Source organism: Saimiri boliviensis, chromosome X (assembly GCF_048565385.1).
Source record: "Saimiri boliviensis isolate mSaiBol1 chromosome X, mSaiBol1.pri, whole genome shotgun sequence".
Lineage (NCBI taxonomy): Eukaryota > Metazoa > Chordata > Mammalia > Primates > Cebidae > Saimiri > Saimiri boliviensis.
In genome coordinates, this window is record NC_133470.1 from 84,146,565 (window position 1) to 84,165,242 (window position 18,678).

The 18,678-nt window shown below is 60.5% G+C and overlaps 1 protein-coding gene across 2 annotated transcripts; it reads right to left on the reverse strand.

Moving 5' to 3' along the window:
* Nucleotides 1-706: 706 nt before the first annotated feature.
* Nucleotides 707-16,091, reverse strand: PLXNA3 (plexin A3). 2 transcript variants are annotated; one of them, XM_039463931.2, is made up of 33 exons: nucleotides 15,939-16,091; nucleotides 13,640-14,260; nucleotides 12,881-13,420; nucleotides 12,200-12,382; nucleotides 10,944-11,072; nucleotides 10,773-10,873; nucleotides 10,466-10,541; nucleotides 10,180-10,336; nucleotides 9,992-10,091; nucleotides 9,640-9,754; nucleotides 9,320-9,520; nucleotides 9,020-9,116; nucleotides 8,689-8,879; nucleotides 8,456-8,601; nucleotides 8,266-8,386; nucleotides 8,040-8,176; nucleotides 7,759-7,929; nucleotides 7,399-7,492; nucleotides 7,078-7,317; nucleotides 6,861-7,004; nucleotides 6,545-6,779; nucleotides 6,326-6,468; nucleotides 5,988-6,244; nucleotides 5,837-5,903; nucleotides 5,598-5,744; nucleotides 5,363-5,522; nucleotides 5,083-5,186; nucleotides 4,785-4,881; nucleotides 4,337-4,527; nucleotides 3,894-4,063; nucleotides 2,890-3,102; nucleotides 2,571-2,721; nucleotides 707-1,755 (listed from the first exon to the last, which is right to left on the reverse strand). In XM_039463931.2, exons 2-33 carry the CDS (start codon nucleotides 14,231-14,233, stop codon nucleotides 1,660-1,662), a joined length of 5,568 nt encoding a protein of 1,855 aa, XP_039319865.1. In that variant the 5' UTR covers nucleotides 14,234-14,260; nucleotides 15,939-16,091; the 3' UTR covers nucleotides 707-1,659. The 2 variants fall into 2 exon arrangements, with proteins under 2 accessions (XP_039319865.1, XP_039319864.1); XM_039463930.2 differs by having other exon boundaries at nucleotides 10,418-10,541.
* Between the last annotated feature and the right edge of the window lie 2,587 nt (nucleotides 16,092-18,678).

Here is an 18,678-nt window from a genome sequence, read left to right on the forward strand (position 1 = left end):
TGCAGTGGCATGATCTCAGCTCACTGCAACCTCCACCTCGGGTTCAAGCAATCCTCCTGCCTCAGCCTCCTGAGTATCTGGGATTAAAGTCATGTGCCACCATGCCTAGCTAAGTTCTTTTGTATTTTTTAATAGAGATGGAGTTTCACCATGTTGGTCAGGCTGGTCTCGAACTCCTGACCTTGTGATCCACCTGCCTCAGCCTCCCAAAGTGCTGGGATTACAGGCGTGAGCCACCTCGCCTGCCTCCACCTGCATTACTTAACAGGCCTGGGGGTAAGACTTTAGTAGGTGAACCATGATGGGTGCTACAACCTGGACAATACACGCAATGTCAGGTTTCGAAGAAGATGGCTGCAGCTGAAACCACTGGAGGTTCTAAACCATGAGGCAACAGGATCTCTCTGCCTCCCACTCTGAGAATAGGCTGATGAGAGCCAGGGCAGAAGCAGGGAGACTGGCATCTGGGCAGAGATGATGACACAGGAAAGCTGGGTGGGGGTGATGGAGGGGAGGAGAATCAATCTATCTTGCATCTGTATTGAAGGTAGTCACTGGGGTTTGCTGATGGGTCAGGCATGGTCCTGGACCTCCCCAGATCCTCCGCGCCCCTGTAAGGAGTGGTCCTTTCTCCCACAGTGGGGCTCAAGCTCACACAGCATCCACAGGTCAACTGACCTGCCCCAAGGACAGAGCCCCACATGGATGGCATTTTCCCAACATTTAATTAGGAAAAAAACATTCCATGAACAAAGAAAAACTCATGCAACTAAAGAGGAGAGAATGGGGGGGTCCGGGACCGTGAGACAGGGCCAGATTCGTCAGAGGAGGCAGAAGACACGGAGCAGTAAGGCACGGCCACCTTGGCCCCTTGGGGCGAGCATGGGATGGAACAGGCGCTGAGTGTGTGGCTCAGGAGGGAGTCGGGGCAGCTGCAGACAACACTGACGGCGTTTGGCAGCAGGCCCAGGAGGAGCATCCTGGGGCCTCCAGGCCCATCAGGCCCTGGCACACGCCTGGGTCTAGCCCTCCAGGTGCTCAGAGAGAACAGGGCCTCAAGATGCTGAAGGGGGACCCTGTGGCCCAGCGTGGCACAGCCACAATTCTGAGGAAGCTTTGGAGTCCTCACCCCAAGTGCTGCTGGTACTGTGGCCCTGCCTCAGAGTGGGTGGGGTCAGCCATGGCGAGGGTGAGGTGCCAGGGCCGGACCGAGACTGATAACGCCTCACAAAGGAGCCAAAGACGGGTGGCCAGGCCCAGACAGCTCAAGGACAGGCAGGTGAGTGAGGCTGGCAACATCCCGTGGGGGACACGTATTTACAGATGGAGATGGAGGCAGAGTTTGAGTCAATAAATAGGCAGAGGGGTATAAATAGCAGGGAGGGTGGGGCTGGCCCAACACCTGGGCACAGGCCAGGAGGGTGGGGATATTGCTGCTGCTGGGTGGGGGCTCGTCCTGTCACCCCTCCTCCTGCAGGGCCCAAAGCAAGGCACTAATGAAGGGGGCCTGGGTGTGCGGGGGGCTTCCTGGCCAGGGTGACCTGCCCCACAATACCCAATACAGGGCTCAGCCCAGGGACCCAGGCTTGAACCAGCCACTCCCCTGGACGGGAGGACAGCTCAGGACTGAGAAGCCCCCTCCTCACCAATTCCGCAACCTCAGCTGTTGCTGGACACAAGGCTGATGATCTGTTCCAGTTTCTGCCGCAACTTATGCTTCCGACAAGACGCATCTCGGTCCAGAGCCGTGAGAATCTGGGGGAGAGGGGTCCCTTGGAGCTGGGCTCTTCCTTCCCATATGCCTCGCCCCTCTATCATGTCCCGAAGCCCCCGTACAAGCCCAGCAGCTTCTCAGCCCCCAATGACCCCCCAAGAACAGCACTTTCTCCTCCTCTTCCTCACAGCTAGGGTGTGGCCTCTCCCTAGAGTGACCTGGACTCTGGACTCACCATGCGGGATTCCCCCTCCCCATTCCCTTCCAGCCCAAGCCTCCCTTTCGAGGCCCCCACGACCCTCACCAGACCCAGTGAGCGTTCTGTAGGTCACCATCCTTTCACCAGCAGCAGTGCTGGACAGACACAGCCAGCCGCTGCTCCTCCCTGACCTGTAAAGGTCCTCACTGGCTCAGGCTGCAGGGCACCACTGGGCACTCTCGGGCCTCCTGCCTCCTCTCTGTGTGTCCCAGGGCCCGGGACTCAGGGCTTGGGCCAATTCTCTCTCTACACCCATTTGCGGCTTCCCTGTGAGCTCATTCAGGCTACGGGCTCCATCCTAAAATCCACCTCTGTGTCCTCCTGCCTCTAGCAGGTCTCATCAGAAAGCCTGGCCCATCCTTTCCAGCACTCAGACCCCTGAACTTTTGCCCAATGGCCACTTTGTACCCAGCCAGTGGCTTATCTCCTCCATCCCTCAAATTCCAGCATCTACCTGTGATCCCTGAGAGTATCACCTGTGCCAGCCTCAAGGCTGGTCAGGGTAGGGACCATGAACAATTTAACAGACAGACTCTGTGTCCGTTCTGTCCCCAACCCCTACCAACCCTCCTGTCTTTGACACTGGATGACACACACCTCCTGGCGGTACTTGGTGACATAGAAATAGAGCTCGCTGAGCGCACTCAGGACATTGAAGTCGCTGGCGTGGAGGCGGGACTGCTCCACCAGGTAGGCGTCCATGTCCTGGTCACTGATGGATGCCATCTTTGCAATGTCTCGATAATACCTGTTGGGACCCTGAGTCTGTCACTCAGGCAATGTCACAGAAACTAGAACCCCTGCCCTCACTGCCCCGCCAGCGCTCCAGCTTTCTGCCTGTAGCTGGCCTTCCCTGGACAGACAGCCCAGGGAGAGGCAGGTCCTGTCCCTGCCCCCGCAGCAGCAAGGAGCACACCTCTCCACCCAGCTCTTGTAGTTGGGGATGTCCTTGGCGTAGAGCAATTTGTTGGAGGGCGAGTCCTTGCCCAGGCGGTGCTCGGATGTGGAGCAGGAGTCCATGAAGGTCTGGGCTACCACCGACAGGCAGGCGTCCGTGATGCTGTTCTTGTGGATGTCGAAGACAAACTGTGGGTTCTTGATCACATTCACCCAGAAGCGCAGCGGCAGGCTGTGGGCGACAGAGGGACATGCACACCAGGCTTCCTAGTTGGCCCCGAGGGCCCCTCCCACAGCTGCTCCCCTGCACATCTCCTTCCTGTCGGCCCGCTCACGTCTTGGCCAGAGATGGTGAGAGCAACACGTTTAAGGTGAGGGGCCTTTCCTCTAGGTTTTTTTTTTTTTTTTTGAAACGGAGTTTCGCTCTTGTTACCCAGGCTGGAGTGCAATGGTGCGATCTCGGCTCACCGCAACCTCGGTCTCCTGGGTTCAGGCAATTCTCCTGCCTCAGCCTCCTGAGTAGCTGGGATTACAGGCACGAGCCACCATGCCCAGCTAATTTTTTGTATTTTTAGTAGAGACGGAGTTTCACCATGTTGACCAGGATGGCCTCGATCTCTCGACCTCGTGATCCACCCGCCTCGGCCTCCCAAAGTGCTGTGATTACAGGCTTGAGCCACCGCGCCCGGCTCCTCTAGGTTTCCAATGCACAAGCGTCCTCTCAGTCTCAAGCCCCTCTGCAGCTTCCACCACCACCTCGCTGACCACCAGCATCTCTACCTGCTGCAAGGCCACAGAGGACAAAGCCTCACCACCACCATCCCAACCACCCAGGCAGTCCAGCTCCAGAACCTGACTCAATGGGCCCCTTGACTTGATGTAACCATCAGTGTCAGCCCCAGGCCAGGCCTCATGTCCTCCTCCCTGGATGGCTACTCCGGGCCCTGGGTCTCAGCACAGCCACCAGCCTCTTCCGCCCACCCTCTCCAGGCAGGCTGGCAGCAGCCCAGCACTGGGCGGTACCAGTTGCTCTTCCAGGTGTGGCGCACATCGGGATCACTGATCTGGCGCTGGTCTGCCTGCTCATCCAGGAAGTCGAACATGTACTTGATGGCCAGGGGCAGGGCCGAGCCCCGGTGGGCTGTACTGAACACCGTTTCAAAGAGGTCATCCACGAATTTCTGCAGTGTGCCCTGCGTGGGGCAGACAGGTCACATGCTGTGAGGGAGCCAGGTGGTGATGTGCCCAGAGCAGAACAGATGGAGGCAGAAAGGCTCGGCAAAGAGCAGGCCTTCCCTAAAGGGCCAGTGGCCCCTCAGATAGATTTAGCCTTGATCTAAGGCTGAGTTCACCTAGCAAAGGCCCTAGGAATGGCCTACAGGACCCAAATGATTCAGGGCCCCCTCCCCTGTAAGGCCAGGACAACCTCTGGGCAGAAGCCAAGGTGGCAAGAGGCAGGCCCACACCTTGGTGGCCAGCAGCCGCGTCAGGTAGATCTCCGAGACCATCTTGCTGCCACGGTCCCCCTCACGATGGTCAGCATGATCGTGGTTTTTCACCAGATGCCACAATTTGGTGCCTGTCTCCTGGTCGGGCGTGATCATGGGTGCCCGTGAGCGGAGGCTATCAGGGCTGCTGGCCGTGCGGAGCAAGCTCTCTGGAGCAGAGAATTCACGTGACCTCAGGCCACCACCTGGCCCCTGTCCCACTCGCTCCCAGGAGCCCAGCAGCCTATGGGGACCCATCTGCCCTCGCTGACCGCCCCTCTGTGTATACTCCACAGAACTGCAGACCTCCCGACAGCACAGCCCAGGAAGGCCTCCGGAGCCAGACCAGCTAGCTGGAAGTGGGGATTCCCTGGACTGGCTTACCCAGCCTTGAAGGGCACACAGCCACCATGGCAAGAACACCTACCGTAGCGGCTGAGGGAGCGGGTGAAGGTGAAGGAGTTGGCCATGTTATAGGCAGACACTTGTTTGGGCACCAGTGCCACCAAGGAACCATCTGTCACCTGGAGGCCCCAGAGACAGAGGAGGGCACTGCAGGAAGCTGAGAAGCCAAGGAGCCCCCACTACCCACACCCATGAGGGGAGCCCATGAATCCAGGGAGATGGGCTGGAGCCAGGGCCACTGTTCCTGTGTCCTGCTGCCGCTCAAGGCAGGGTCCTGGCTCCCAGGTGGCCCTGGTGGGGAGGGGGCCCCAGCCCCTCACCTGATAGTGGGCCAGTGAGTTGAGCCTCTTCCAGTCACACTCGATCTTGGTGGTGACATCCTCATCCTGGAGGACGATGCGAGTCATGCGGCCCTGGCGCCACTCTGTGGGCCACAGATAGCCCTTAAGATTATGCTGGCAACCCCGAAGTCTCTGGCACACTCCTCTTAGAAAACACGGTTCAGGTGGGGAGCGGGAGAGCCTATGGAGGTCACATGTACAGGGTCTGCGAGCCCCCTCAGAGGGTGTGAGTGTGAGCCAGGAGTGGGCAGGGCCTCACCCAGGTCCATGTCCTCAGCTTTGGGGCGCTGGGAGTACGGAATCCCCTTGTACACAGTGTCCAGCAGTTTATCTTTGGCCTGGGTGATGCTGTCACAGTTGAGAACCTTCACTGGAACCTGGGCACTGCCCTCATTCTCCGGACACACACAGTGCAGGGTCTGAGGGAAAAGCAGACCCCAGGGTGAGGCCTCTCTCCCCACCCACACCTCTTGCCCACCTGGCCCTACGCTCACCAGCGTCTTGTAGTCGATCTGCTGCCGGATGAGCTTGTCTTCACTCAGGGAGTATCGCGCCTCGCCCGTGATGGCATCGATGGGACCCTTCTCCATCTGCTGCTTGATGGCACAGTAAAGCAGGAAGAGAGGCTCCCCAGCGCACTCCTGCAGCCAGGAAGAGGTGCATAGCTGGCTGCCTGCCTGATGCTGGCCAGTCCTCTGCCATCACCTCCCTGTAGCCCACCCGCCGAGCGCACCTTCAGAAATTTGTGCAGCAGGAACGTGAACCAGTTGGTAAGCATCTTCTCAGCCACTGACTCTGTCCTAGGGCACAAGAGGGGCACTCAGGCCTGGCAAGGGCGGGGCTTCAGCAGGCGCAGGGCCAGGCAGATAGAGCGAGGCAGTCACCTGCGCAGCAGCAGCTTGGGGTGGTTCTTGCTCTCGAGATTTTTCTCGATGAGGTCAGCCAGCAGTTGCTTGAGCAGCCCTGTGGCATAGTCGAGCCGGCTCTGCAGGGCCACCATGGTGAGTGAGGCCACGGTGCCGCGGTCACGCATGGAAAAGCTGCTCTGGGCCTCCAGCGTGTGGATGAAGGTGAGCACGAAGGCACGGCTGTGCAGCAGCTGCCCAAACAGGCGCAGGGCCTTCTCCACATTGGGCGGTGTCTGCGGGGAGCAAGGGGTCTCAGAGGGTGGGGGTGGCCCTGAAGGGAATTGGGGGAGGGGGCAGGCCAGGCAGAGGCTCACATCCAGCTCCTTGAGCACCGGGTGGGCCTCGATGCCCGGGAAGAGCACGCGCACGGCATAGGTCCGGTAGTCCAGGAAGGGGATCTGCACCTCATCCATGTGGTTAGTCAGCTCGTTGATGTCTGTCTGCAGCTCTGCAAAAGCTGGGGGATGGAGAGAGTGAGTAGGCAGGAAGGAGGCCCTCGGTTTTCGCAGCATGCCCCGCCCCACCTCAGGCACCTTCCTTGCACTCCAGGGCCACGCGGGACTCCAGATTGTCCATCTGCAGCTGCAGGCGCTTGAGGGTGCGGTCCGCGTCCTGAGTCTTGCGCTTGTAGGCCACCAGCACGGCCGTGATGGCCAGCAGCAGGAGCCCGCCTCCGGCTGCCAGCCCCACCATGGCCGGTAGGGTCAGCGCCCGCTCTGCCGAGATGTGCAGGGTGCCCAGCCAGAACTCCAAGCCGCCCACCAGCACCTGTGGGGACAGGCTCGAGGTGAGCTGACCACCATGACCACCCTGGACTGCCTGTGGGGGGGTCTCCCCCTCCACACCCACCATGACAGGCTGCCGGCCAGTCTGGCTGGGTGAGTCACACAGGAGCTGTGTGTCCGAAACCGTGAGTGCACACGGCTGGCCTCCGATCAGCACTGTGTAGTTGAGGCGAGAGCTGCCAGCAGCTGCAGGAACCAGGTTCTTGCCCTGGGGGTGGAGGATAGAGTCAGTCTAGGACTCTTCACTTTCCGGCCCCTCCCCGCCCCCACCCTGCCCGCACCTTCAGCACCACATGGGAGCCCGGTTTGACGTTCAGCACACCAGAGGGCCCCAGTGGCTCAAAGCTGGGGTCGGGGTAGTAGGTAAAGGAGGAGCGGTTGAGGGAGCGGGCCGTCTGCACATGGTCCAGCAGGAAGCCAAACTCATCAGGGTGCTCGCCTTGTGCCCGAGGCTGGGGTCGCCCAAGAAAGATGCCAGGGGCCTTACACAGCATGGCAGTGTCGTTGATCACTTTGCATGTCTGTGGGGACAAAGGTGGACAGCCTGGCACGTGAAGCCATGGGCTACAGGGTCGGGGCAGGGCGAAGCAGCTGGTACTCACGTTGGTGGTCTCGATGCCACGGTACTTGGCGCGGACCCGGGGCTCCTGGACCGTCAGCAGGTGGGTCCCACTCACAGTGATGGCAGTACTTCCACTAGGAACAGGGCAGGGCCCTCAGGCTCCATCCTCCACTGCACCCAACCAGCCCTGGAGAGTGATTGAGGCTGCCGTGGCAGCCTGGGACTTCCCTGACCCTGGATCACCCAGTGGGTGCCGGGTACTATGCAGCCAGGACAGCTCTACCCACCCCCAACCAATGAGGGCCCAAGGCTCCAGGAGGGGCCCCACTACAGCTCAGAGACCACCCAGTCCCTGAGCCCTCAGGACACTGCTGGGCTCCCCTCTCCCCCAGGGTCTTACTTGATGATGCTCCAGGTGGGCTCCAGGCGAGTGACAGTGGGGTCCTGAGTGTAGGTGTAGATGACCCCAGGACTGGAGATGTTAGCCCGGTCAATGGCAAGTGTGATGGGGGCCTGGCTGGGGCCCAGGGTGGACACAGGTGACAGGCACACAATGGACTGGGCATCCCTCCTACGTCGGCAAGCGGGGTGCTTAGAGCAGGTGGCCCAGGGCCCTCAGCCACGCGTCCCCATGGCCCCCCACACAATGTCCAGCCCAAAGTTGGCAGGGCCCTGGCCCACCTCACAAACTGGCACTCGCCGTCCCTCACAGTCACTGTAACCCTGCTGCCAGCGTCCAGAGAGCTGCCCGAGATGGTTAGCCGTGTGCCCCCTGATGCCGGGCCACGGCTGGGACTCACTCGGTCAAACGTTGGGGTCTGTGGAAGAAGCTGCCCTGAGGGGCTGCTCCACATACCCCTTTGGGGAGGGAGAAGGGACGGTAAGGGGGAAGCCAGCAGCCACGCACCACAAAGCTGTATAGCTGCTCAGACTGGGCGCGGAAGTCGGCCGAACAGTCGCCCACGCACAGCTCCACGGGCCCTGGCGGTGGGCTGGGCACCAGTGACTCCTCCATCTCACACACGATCCTAGGGCTCAGAGAGTATCAGGGCCAGCCCGGCCACAAATGGCCCAGACACCCACATGGCCGCACTCACCTCTCAGCACTGACGTACTCAGCCGGGATGGAGTTGCAACGCACGCCAGCCACCCGCAAGCCCACCTCTCGGGACAGGAGGCCCAGGTTCTCACCCACAATGGTGACCCAGGTGCCTCCCTCCTTGGGCCCCACAAGAGGATGGATCTGTGGAGCAGGATGGGCAGTGAGAGGGTCAGCCCAGGCTCCCAGGTGCCCGGCTGGCAGTGGGCAGGGGTGGTGAGGGAGGCTGACCTGCATGATGCGGGGGTGGCTGCACCGGGCGCCCTTCTGGCTCGGGTGCATCCAGTTGGTCTTGGGGCCCGGGCAGTGGGTCCGCAGCTGGCACCTGTGCTCTGAGATGCACCAGCCACAGTTGAAGCGGGGATCAGCCTTGAGGCAGAGGCCACAGCTGGGTCGCTGCGCCCAGCACTTGTACAGGAGGGCTGCGGGCACAGAGGGCACTGCTGATGGAGGGGGTAGCAGCAGAAAAGTGGAAAGTAGGGAGCACTAGGGCCCCCAGACCTGACCCCAGTAGTGCCGACTGCCTTGGGAGGCAGGCTCCTTGGCCCATGCTGCCCTTCACCTCGGAAGCTGGGAGGCTTGTCTATGGGGAAATCTCCATCCCAGACCACGGAGAAGTCCAGCTCGGCGTCACCATACTCATCACCTTCATAGGAGTACTGGAGCAAAGGAACCCATGGGACCTCAGATAAGATGTGCAGACCCCACCCCAAAATTTCTGCCAACTCCCCCCTCCTCCAGGCACAGGAATCCCTAACAGGAGACTCAGAGAGTTCCCTGCCAGGAAGCTGGCCATAGACAGGAACAACATCCACCATGCCACAGCCCAGACCCCAAAGGGAGGCAGCGGGGGGGACCTTACCGAGGCATTCTGGCACTGCACACTGCTGCTGTTGAAGCGTACGGCGGGCACCCGCTGCTGCCGGCCCTGCACCCGCACCACGCACTCATAGTTCTTCTGACCTGACTGTGGCTGAGGCAGGTTCTTAGCCCGCAAGGTAAGAGGCTGCATGACCCCAACGGGGATCAGGAGGTCTCCGCTGGGCAGGATCTCAGGACAGCCCTGGAGGGAAAGCGCCTGTCAGGTGCACACAGGGCCACTCTTCCCCAAAGGCACCCAGAACACATAAAAGCCAGCCCGTGTCTCAGAACCCAGCCCCTTGCCCATGGTGCCCGCCTCACCTCAGGGCTGTGGACCCTGCCCTCCTGGAAGGAGCACTCATGGGGGCGGCTGGTACACACATGGCGGTACTTACACCAGTGGCAGGGGTAAAGGCTGCCAACACAGGACATGCACCTGCAGGGGAAGTGGCTTCAGAAAGAATAGAGGAGGCTGCACTGCCCCTCACTGCTCCGCAGCAGGACATGTCGGAAACTAAAGGAAGAAGGCAGCCATATCGGGGGACACAGAGATGTGGGGAGGTCGTGGGCTATCAGGGCCTGACAGCTTGTCAGGGTGCCCTGGAGGGTGCCCTGCAGGTGTCGCCTGTCCCAGAGGTCCCCTCTATCCCCAGGTGCTCGGACAGGTACTCACGACTGGAGGATGCTGCAGTTGTAGAAGACGAGGTCCACACCGGCAAACCTCACACCAGACTCCTTGGAGAGAAGCTGCAGCCGCACGGTGCGCACGGCCCCTGCAGCAGTCCCGGGGTGCCTGTGAACTCTCTAAGGACAGGGAGCAGCCCCACCCTGCCCCTCCCTGGGCAGCCCCAGCCCACTGACCATGCCCCCTGGTAAGAGCTCGGAGCTCCTGGAGGGAGGGTGAGGGGCAGCGCAGTTCACCGGACGGCAGCAGGACCGCCTCGCTCTCCGCCACCTCCTCGAAGGCGCAGCTCACACCCGGGCTGAGATCTGGCACGTTGTGCAGGGCAACAGTCAGCTGCGGGAGGCAGAGGGCTCAGGGCAGGGCGCACTCCCAGCACGCATGTGCACGCCCAGCCCGGCACCCCAAGTTGCTCACCATCACCCCAGGCGACGTCACAGACACATTGTTGGGCCGGACCCGCACCTGGACACACTTGCTCAGCTCCTCAGCAAAGCCGTGTGGGGCAGAGGCGCCTGGACAGGCCCCTTCGCGGCAGCACCTGCACAGGGTCAGGCCACAGCCAGTCCTGCCACTGCCCTGGGAGGGCCCAGGCCTGTCCGGCTCACAGTGCCAGGCAACAGCCAGCCTTGGCCTTGTCCCCTGGGGCCCAAGGGACGTCATTCGGAGTGGAAGTTCCGCTCATTAGCTAGAGAAAGTGGAGGGGATGGGGGGGAGGCCGAAAGGGCAGGACTGGGTGTGGCTGGCTCCCCAGCAGGGGCCCCGCCCTCACCTGTGCTGCAGCACACACCAGCCACAGTGCGGGTCCCCGGAGCCCAGGCAGGCCGCGCAGCTCTGGTACTGCTCGCAGGTCTCCACCGGGAGCTGGCTCACCTAGGGACAGCCATGTCAGCACCCAGCTCACCCCTGTCCCACCCCCCACCGCCACCCACCATGGGCCCACCTGCTTCTCACTCAGGAGATAGATGTGCCGGTGGTCAGGGCTGAAGAGCAGGTCTCGGAGGATGGGGCTGCCATCCACCACGGGCACCGTCTCATACAGGTGGGCATCCTGGGAGCCATCGACCCGTACCTGAGCCACAAGACCAGCCTGATGCCACCACAGCCTCCTGTACCCAGGACATCATCTTCTCCAGCCAGACTTTGGAGGTTGTGGCCAAGCTGAAGTCAGGGCCTGGTGGGGTTCAGCACTCGGCCGCCTGCCTGTGGCTCCCATGCCCACAGCCCAGAGGCCAAAAAAGGAGGGTGCAGAAGCCAGAAAATGCCCCTAGGAGACTGAAGGACACTGTGATTCCTGTTGCCCAGGATCAGGGGATATGTGTTGGAGGGAGAGCTTGAGGACGACAGTGATTAGGGGAATGAGACCCCTGAAAGCCTCTGTGCACTTTAAACGGGTGAATTGGATGGCAGGTGTTCAACAAAGCCGCTACAGAGGAAAAAAGCGTCCTGGGAACAGAGAAAGTGGGCTGGGAGAGCTCAGCATCCCTCTCTGCAAACCCTTCCCTTCGCCCCCAGACCAGCTCTTGCCCTCCCTGGGGAAGGCACTCCATCTACCAGGCAAGCAGGACAAGAGCACTGCAGTCCCCCTGACTTCTGTGCCTTCAGAACTTACTGGAGTGCCCAGGAGTTCACCTCCCCCTTCATGCCAAGATACCCCCCCAGATCCTGAATGGAAGCACCCGCAGCCCCAGGGCCCACAAGGGAAAGAACAGCGGGGCTGGGGCATGGATCTGGAAAGCTCTCTCTAGGAAAGTGGTATCTTGGGTGGGAGGGAAAAGATGGAAAGTAGTGAGCCAAGAAGGCAGCAGGCAAGTGGGTCTGTCCCAAGAATGGCGAGGCTTGAGGGGCAGGGGACCCGTCCAGGCCACAGCAGACGGGGCAACATCTGTGTTTTCTCCCTTATTTATTCAATGGAGGACCCAGCAATGACAGCTCAGCCCCAGCCCTGCTCACATGGCAGGGAGATCCCACAATAGGTCAGTTCTCTGTCCCCAGAGCCACAGGAAGCTGGCAATTCAGTCCACAGTGGGAACTGGCAACAGTGAGGGTGCCAGGCTCCTGGGACCCAGCCAGGGAAACCCTCCCCGCACCAGCCATATCCTGTCCTGTCCTCAGGGCTCTCCCATGTGTGCCTACCACCAGCCTTGTCCCATATCTGAGATGTCCCCACCCCCACATGTCCAAGATTCCGGGGGCCACCTTCTTTAGGCTGCCGCTGCGTGTGCCAATGAAGACCACAGAGTGCTGGCGGTAGGTGTAGGCAGCCACGCTGGCCATGCCATCAGTGCTGTCGGCCACCAGGGGCAGCCCCTCGATCACATGCAGGCCGCCCAGAGGTTGGTTCAACACCAGCCCGCAGAAGTTGCCGTTGATCTGCATGGGCTGGTGAAACAGAGGAGGGACCCATGAGAGTGAGAGCTCCCAGGTGCAGGCACACAGCAGCTGGGTGCAGGATGGCAGATCCTGCATCCCAGAAGAGCGCGGGATCTACAACCCGGTCCCCTCCAGCTAGGCCCAACTGCTCGCCCTAGGGTGCTCCAGGAAATTGGCGGCTGCAGAGGGAGACAGAGGACGGCCAGCAGGGAGGGAGGAACAAAGCCTGGGTCCATAAGACTCTCGCTGCCTCAAGACAACAGGCATTGAGGAGACAGAGCAAGGAGGAATGAGCGGGGAACAGGAGCAGGAGTGGGGCACTGGGCAGGCCAGGGAGAGGGAAGGAGAGGGCAGGGACTCCTGGAAGGGAGAAACAGGTGGCAGGGCAAAGGTGCCACTCCCAAGGCCATGCAAAGCCTGGGACAGAAGGACTGGCCGTGAGCCCAGGCCGGGCACGGCAGACCTGGGGCAGGGCAGAGGACCAGTGTGGGGTGGCAAGGGGCTCACGGTGTTGATGCAGGGCAGCTCCTTGTTCAGCAGCCAGGGCAGGGCCAGCGTGCCCTCCCCGCGATAGCAGGACTGGATGCGGTGCCGGATGTGGGCATTGATGTTGCTGAGGGTGAACAGGCAGAGGATGGTCTGCCGGGGTGGGCTGGCTCGGTTCTTCTGGCCCTGAGAGAAGATGGTGAAGAGGACGTCCTCGTCAGCTGGCACGCCCAGGGCCTGGGCCAGCAGCAGGCCGGGCTTGGCCAGATGGGCGCTCTGCACCAAGCGGTACTCCACGCCGCGCCAGGAGCAGCCGATGGGGAACTCCACATATGAGTAGAACTCTGAGTCCCCCGCACACATGCGCACGATCTTGGATGTGAAGAATTTCTCGCCCGCTGTGTCCAGCAGCGTCTGCTGGGTATCCAGCTGTAGTGTCAGGAAGTACACGAAGGACGTGCTGACGAAGCCATAAATGTAGTAGATGTCAAAGGCGGGGTACAAGGACAGCGTGTCTGAAGGGATCTTGATCTGGGAGGAGACAAACTCATCCTGATACACCTGAGGAACAAGGGGAGGACAGAGCATCAGGTGACGCCCCGCGCCAACATCGCGGACGTCGCCAGCTTCCCTCTGCATCCCCCTTCTGCCTGGACAATCACGGGGGCCCCACCCTCCGCAACCTGTCTGCATCTCAGAAAGTCCCCTCTCAGAACAGGGCTCTTTCGGGAGGCAGAGCCGGGACTGGGTGGAGGAAGGAGGGAAGGAAGGCTCACGCACGAGACTGAACATGTCTGCGCTGTCTTCATCGTTGATGAGCTTGCGGGAGCTCAAAGTGGGGAAGTACTCTGACTTGCCGTCGACAGCGGTGCCCACGAAGAGCTTGCTGGGCCCCTGACCCTGCTCCACGATGACACCAGCCATGGAGTCGGGCTCCTGGGCCCCTGACAGGTAGTGCTCCTTGCGGTGGTGTGGCTCACCCAGCTTGAAGAGGTCGTCCAGGCGCAGGAACTGGCAGATGCCCTGCCAGATGCTGCCGCAGGCCACCAGGCGGCGGGCCGCATAGTCTATGAGCAGCAGCTTGTTGACGTTGTCCACGGGGGCCAGGCGGTGGGCACACACGCGCATGCTGGGGGGTGGGTAGCAGCGAGCGTTGTCTTCAACCGGCCCCGTGACGTGGGCCCGCAGCTCAGTCAAGTTGGGAGCCAGCTTAAAGACTCGGTTCACTGCACCCACGAACACCTCCCCAGTCACCCTGTGCACAGCCAGGTGGGTAAGCGTGGTGTCCGTCACCATGAAGGCACGGAAGGGCCTGTTGCCCAGGGCACCCCCCACAGCAAGGAAGAGCAGCAGGAGGAGGCAGACGGAGGGCATGGCCAGCAGCCGCGCCTGGGGACGGACCTGGGGAGAGACGGTACATGGGAGTCAGAGGCCTCAAGCACAGAGGGCCGGGCCACTGACCCACCAGACAGAGCCCCAGATGGCCACCCTGACTGGGAAAGAGGAGGGGCCTTCGCCAGGGCGCATGAGTGAGCAGCCAGCGCAGGCGGGCTTGGGGGCCATCAATCGTCCCTCAGCCCCCGTGCTGGAAAGGAGCCAGGAGGTCTTGCCTCAGCTGGGCCACACCCAAGGGGGCAGCAGAGCAGATGCTGGGAAAGGCCAGGCAGGAGGCCCTCCAGGCCCTGAGACCCTGGACACCACATCCCAGAGTCCAGGGTGACCAACAGCAAGCCCCAGGCTGCCAGGCTGCCCGCCCACGCCTGAGCTGAGGGGAGAGGGAGGCGGGGACACAACAATCAAAAGCTGGGAGCCCTGAGACAGAGGGCGTGACGCAAGACCCAGCACCACCATGTTCCCTGCAGGGGCCCAAGCTGCCTCCCCAACAAGGGCCTCAGCTGGCTGTCCAGGAGCCCGCTGTTTGGCCTCCCGGATGCAACACAAAGCCGCTCGCACCTGCCCCCTTAGCCGCGCGCCCAGACACACAGAAGTCAAGCTCTGCTCAGGCACAGCCTGCGCGGCTCCCCCTCCAGACTGAGAGCTTCGCTGGAGAAGGGAATGTGCAGGGGGCCCTACCTGCCCTTTAGAGTTCCAGGAGCCTTAAAAAGGAGGACCAATGTCCCCAAATACAGTCAAGGCCTTGGGGAGACAGGGTAGGAGACATAGGGACAGTGCTGGGACTGGCACTTAGCCCCCAGACCACACCCAGCCAGCCCCAGACTACTAAGACAGCAGGGCAGTGTCGTGGCAGCCAACAGGGCAGGGCTCAGCGCCACCCTCTCAGTTCCAGGGCCCCCTGGGGAGATAGGAGGTACCCAGCCTGGGGGAGGGGGGCCGATGCAGAGAGCCAAACCAAGGAGGCACAGGAGAGAGAAAGGGAGCAAAATGCGTTTGCCAGAACAAGGGGCAGGCCCAGCTTGAAACCGCGAAGTTTTCGCTGGGATTGATCATGTCTCCAGGGCTCTTTTGTCAGCTGGACCCCTCATGCAACAGCGCAGAAGAAAGGAAGGCCAAAGAAGAGAGGCCACATCCTGTCCTCACCTCCTCTACACCCAGGGAACACAAGCCTAGGGACAGGCTAGGGACAGGTCGGGAGGGTGACCTGGGAAGCAGAATTTCAGGCCCAGCCCCCACCTGTAAGTGGCAACCTCAGGCATCACAGGTACACTCGGCACTTTGTCACGGCCGGGTCAGCAGAGAGCCTGAGGACCGGGTCAGCCCCACGTAGAGAGGTGGATCCAGAGGCGGCGCCCCCACAACCCCCACCATGCTGCTGGTCCAGTTAGCCCGAGCCCCACCAGGGCACCCCTCGCGGACTCTCGGAGCCCTTAGCGGGAGGGAAGTACAGCGGCGATCCTCCAAGAGGCTGCTCCTCTGCGACAAAGGGTCCTCTTTGGGTAGGGGGCTGGTCTTGGGTTGGAGTCCCCACCACGCGGGGCACGAGGGGCCAGGCAGGCCGGCGCCGACGGGCAGGGGTAGCGCCTGACCCCCTCAGGCCGAGCCGGACCCCCGGGCTGCCTGAGCCCCGGGCCCCGCCAAGGCGGCTGGCCCCACATGGACGGCAAAGATTACGGCTACCTACCTGTCCCTCCGCTGGCTCCGGGTGGCCGCCCTCTGGCCACGTGTACGCGCTCCCGAGCCCCACCGCGGCACCGCTCGTACACCCACGGCCTCACCCCGCGCCCCGCGTACAGCGCGCGCAGCCGCTACCGCCGCCCACACACTGGGCCGGCCTGGGGGCCGCCGGAGCCTTTTAAACCCGGACCGTACCACCGAGCGGGGCGGGGGCGCGCGGGGACGCCCGGCCGGGGGGCCGCAGCGGCAGGGGGCGCGGACGGGGCCGCTGCTTCCCGCGGCCAGGGACCTCGCGCGCAGCCCCGACCTCCGCGACCTGCAGGGGGACCCGCCTGGCCAGCCGAACCCCTTCGTTCGATGGCCGCGTCCGCGGCGCGCGCCTCCCCCGCGCCCCTATTCCCCGCCCGACGCCTCGGGCGACCCTGGAACCCGCGCGCGCCCGCGCCACACCCCCTCGGGCCTGGGGTGCGCGCCCGCCCCGCCCCACCTTGGCGCTCGGGGACGAGCCCGGGGTCACCTGCCGCGGGGGAGCTGCCTTGCTGGTCCCGGCTTCTCAGGTGCACCCCCGCCGAGGACTCGCCCTCCCAGCTCAGGTCACGCCCCTGACGGTCCCTAACCCGGAGGGCCTGCAGCGACAGCTGTCCAAACCAGCCCCTTCCCCTGCGACCCTGAACCAGGGGCTTTCTCTTCCTTCCCTTGCTTTCTTTTTTCTTTTTGTTTTGTTTTGTTTTTGTTTTGACACAGAGTCTCGCTCTGTCACCCGGGCTGGAGTGCAATGGTGAGATCATAGCTCACTGCAGCCTCGACTGCCCCAAGCTCGAACGATCCTCCCGTCTCAGCCTCCCAAAGTGCTGGGACTACAGGTGTGAACCACCACACCCCGCTAAGGTTTTCCTTTTCATTTCCCTGATGACTAATGATGCTCAGCATCTTTTTCATGTGCCTGTTGACCTTTTGTATATCATCTCTGAAGAAATGTCTATTCAAGTCATTTGCCCATTTTTGTTAAATATATATATGTCTCTGTGTGTGTGTGTGTGTGTATATATATATATATATATATTTTTTTTTTTTTTTTACACCCCAAATTGACATCTCACCGTATCACCCAGGCTGCAGTATAGTGGCATGATCACAGCTCACTGCAGCCTTGACTTCCAGGGCTCAAGGGATCCTCCTGCCTCAGCCTCCCAGGTAGCTGGGACCACAGGCAAGTGTGGCTAACTTCTCATATTTTTGTAGACAGATACAGGGTCTTGCTACATTGCTCAGTCTGGTCTTGAACTACTGGGCTCAAGCAATCCTCCTGATCAGCCTTCCAAAGTACTGGGATTGTATGTTGGGCACGGTGGCTCACACCTGTCATCCCAGCACTTTGGGAGGCCAAAGTGGGCAGATCACCTGAAGTTAGCAGTTCAAGACCAGCCTGGCCATCATGGTGAAACCCCATCTCTACAAAAAAATACAAACATTAGCTGGGCATGGTGGCGGGCGCCTGTAATCCCAGCTACTTGGGAGGGTGAGGCAGGAGAATCTCTTGAACCTGGGAGAGGGAGGTTGCAGTGAGCTGAGATTGCACCATTGCCCTCCAGCCTGTGAGATAGAGCAAAATTCTATCTTTAAAAAATAATTTTAAAAAAGCCGGGCGCGGTGGCTCACGCCTGTAATCCCAGCACTTTGGGAGGCCGAGGCGGGCGGATCACAAGGTCAAGAGATCAAGACCATCCTGGCCAACATGGTGAAACCCTGTCTCTACTAAAAAATACAAAAATTAGCCAGGGGTGGTGGTGCGCGCCTGTAGTCCCAGCTACTCGGGAGGCTGAGGCAAGAGAATTCCTTGAACATGGGAGGCGGAGGTTGCAGTGAGCCGAGATTGCACCACTGCACTCCAGCCTGGTGCCTGGTGACAGAGCGAGACTCTGTCTCAAAAAATAATAATAATAATTAAAATAATAATAATAAAAGACTGAGATTATAGGCATAAGCCGCTGCACCCAGCCCTGAACTGATTTTAAGTAAAAGAGATCACCCTCAATAATATGGGTGGGCCTTATCCATTTAGTTGGATTGCTTTAAGAGCAAAACCTGAGGTTTCCTGGATAAGTAGAGGTTTCCTGGAGAAGTGGAAATTCTGCCTCAAGACTATGTAACACAGGCTAGGCATGGTGGCTTATGCCTCTAATCCCAACACTTTGGGAGGCCGAGGTGGGTGGACCAACTGAGGTCAAGACTTCAAGACCAGCCTGGCCAACATGGAGAAACTCCGTCTGTACTAAAAATACAAAAATTACATAAAAAAGCTGTGCATGGTGGCGGGCACCTGTAATCCCAGCTACTCGGGAGGCTGAGACAAGAGAATCGCTTGAACCTGGGAGGCGGAAGTTGCAGTGAGCCGAGATCATGCCGTTGCACCGTGCTTGGGCAACAAGAGTGAGACTCCATTTAAGAAAAAAAAAAAAAAGACTGTAGCACAGAAATTCTCCCTGAGTTTCCAGCCTGCCAGCTTGTCCCTACAAATTTCACACCAACTTGTCAGCCCCGACAACTGCGTAAACCAAATCCTTAAAATAAACTGTGTGTGTGTTTCTGTGTGTGTGTCCTGTTGATTCTATTTCTCGGGAGAACCATGACTAATACAGATGTCTTTCCAATTAGTCGGGTCTTCTTTAATTTCTTTCAATGATGTTTTGTAGTTTTCAGTGTACAAATCTTACACTTCTTTGTAAAACTGTATTAGTATTTTATTC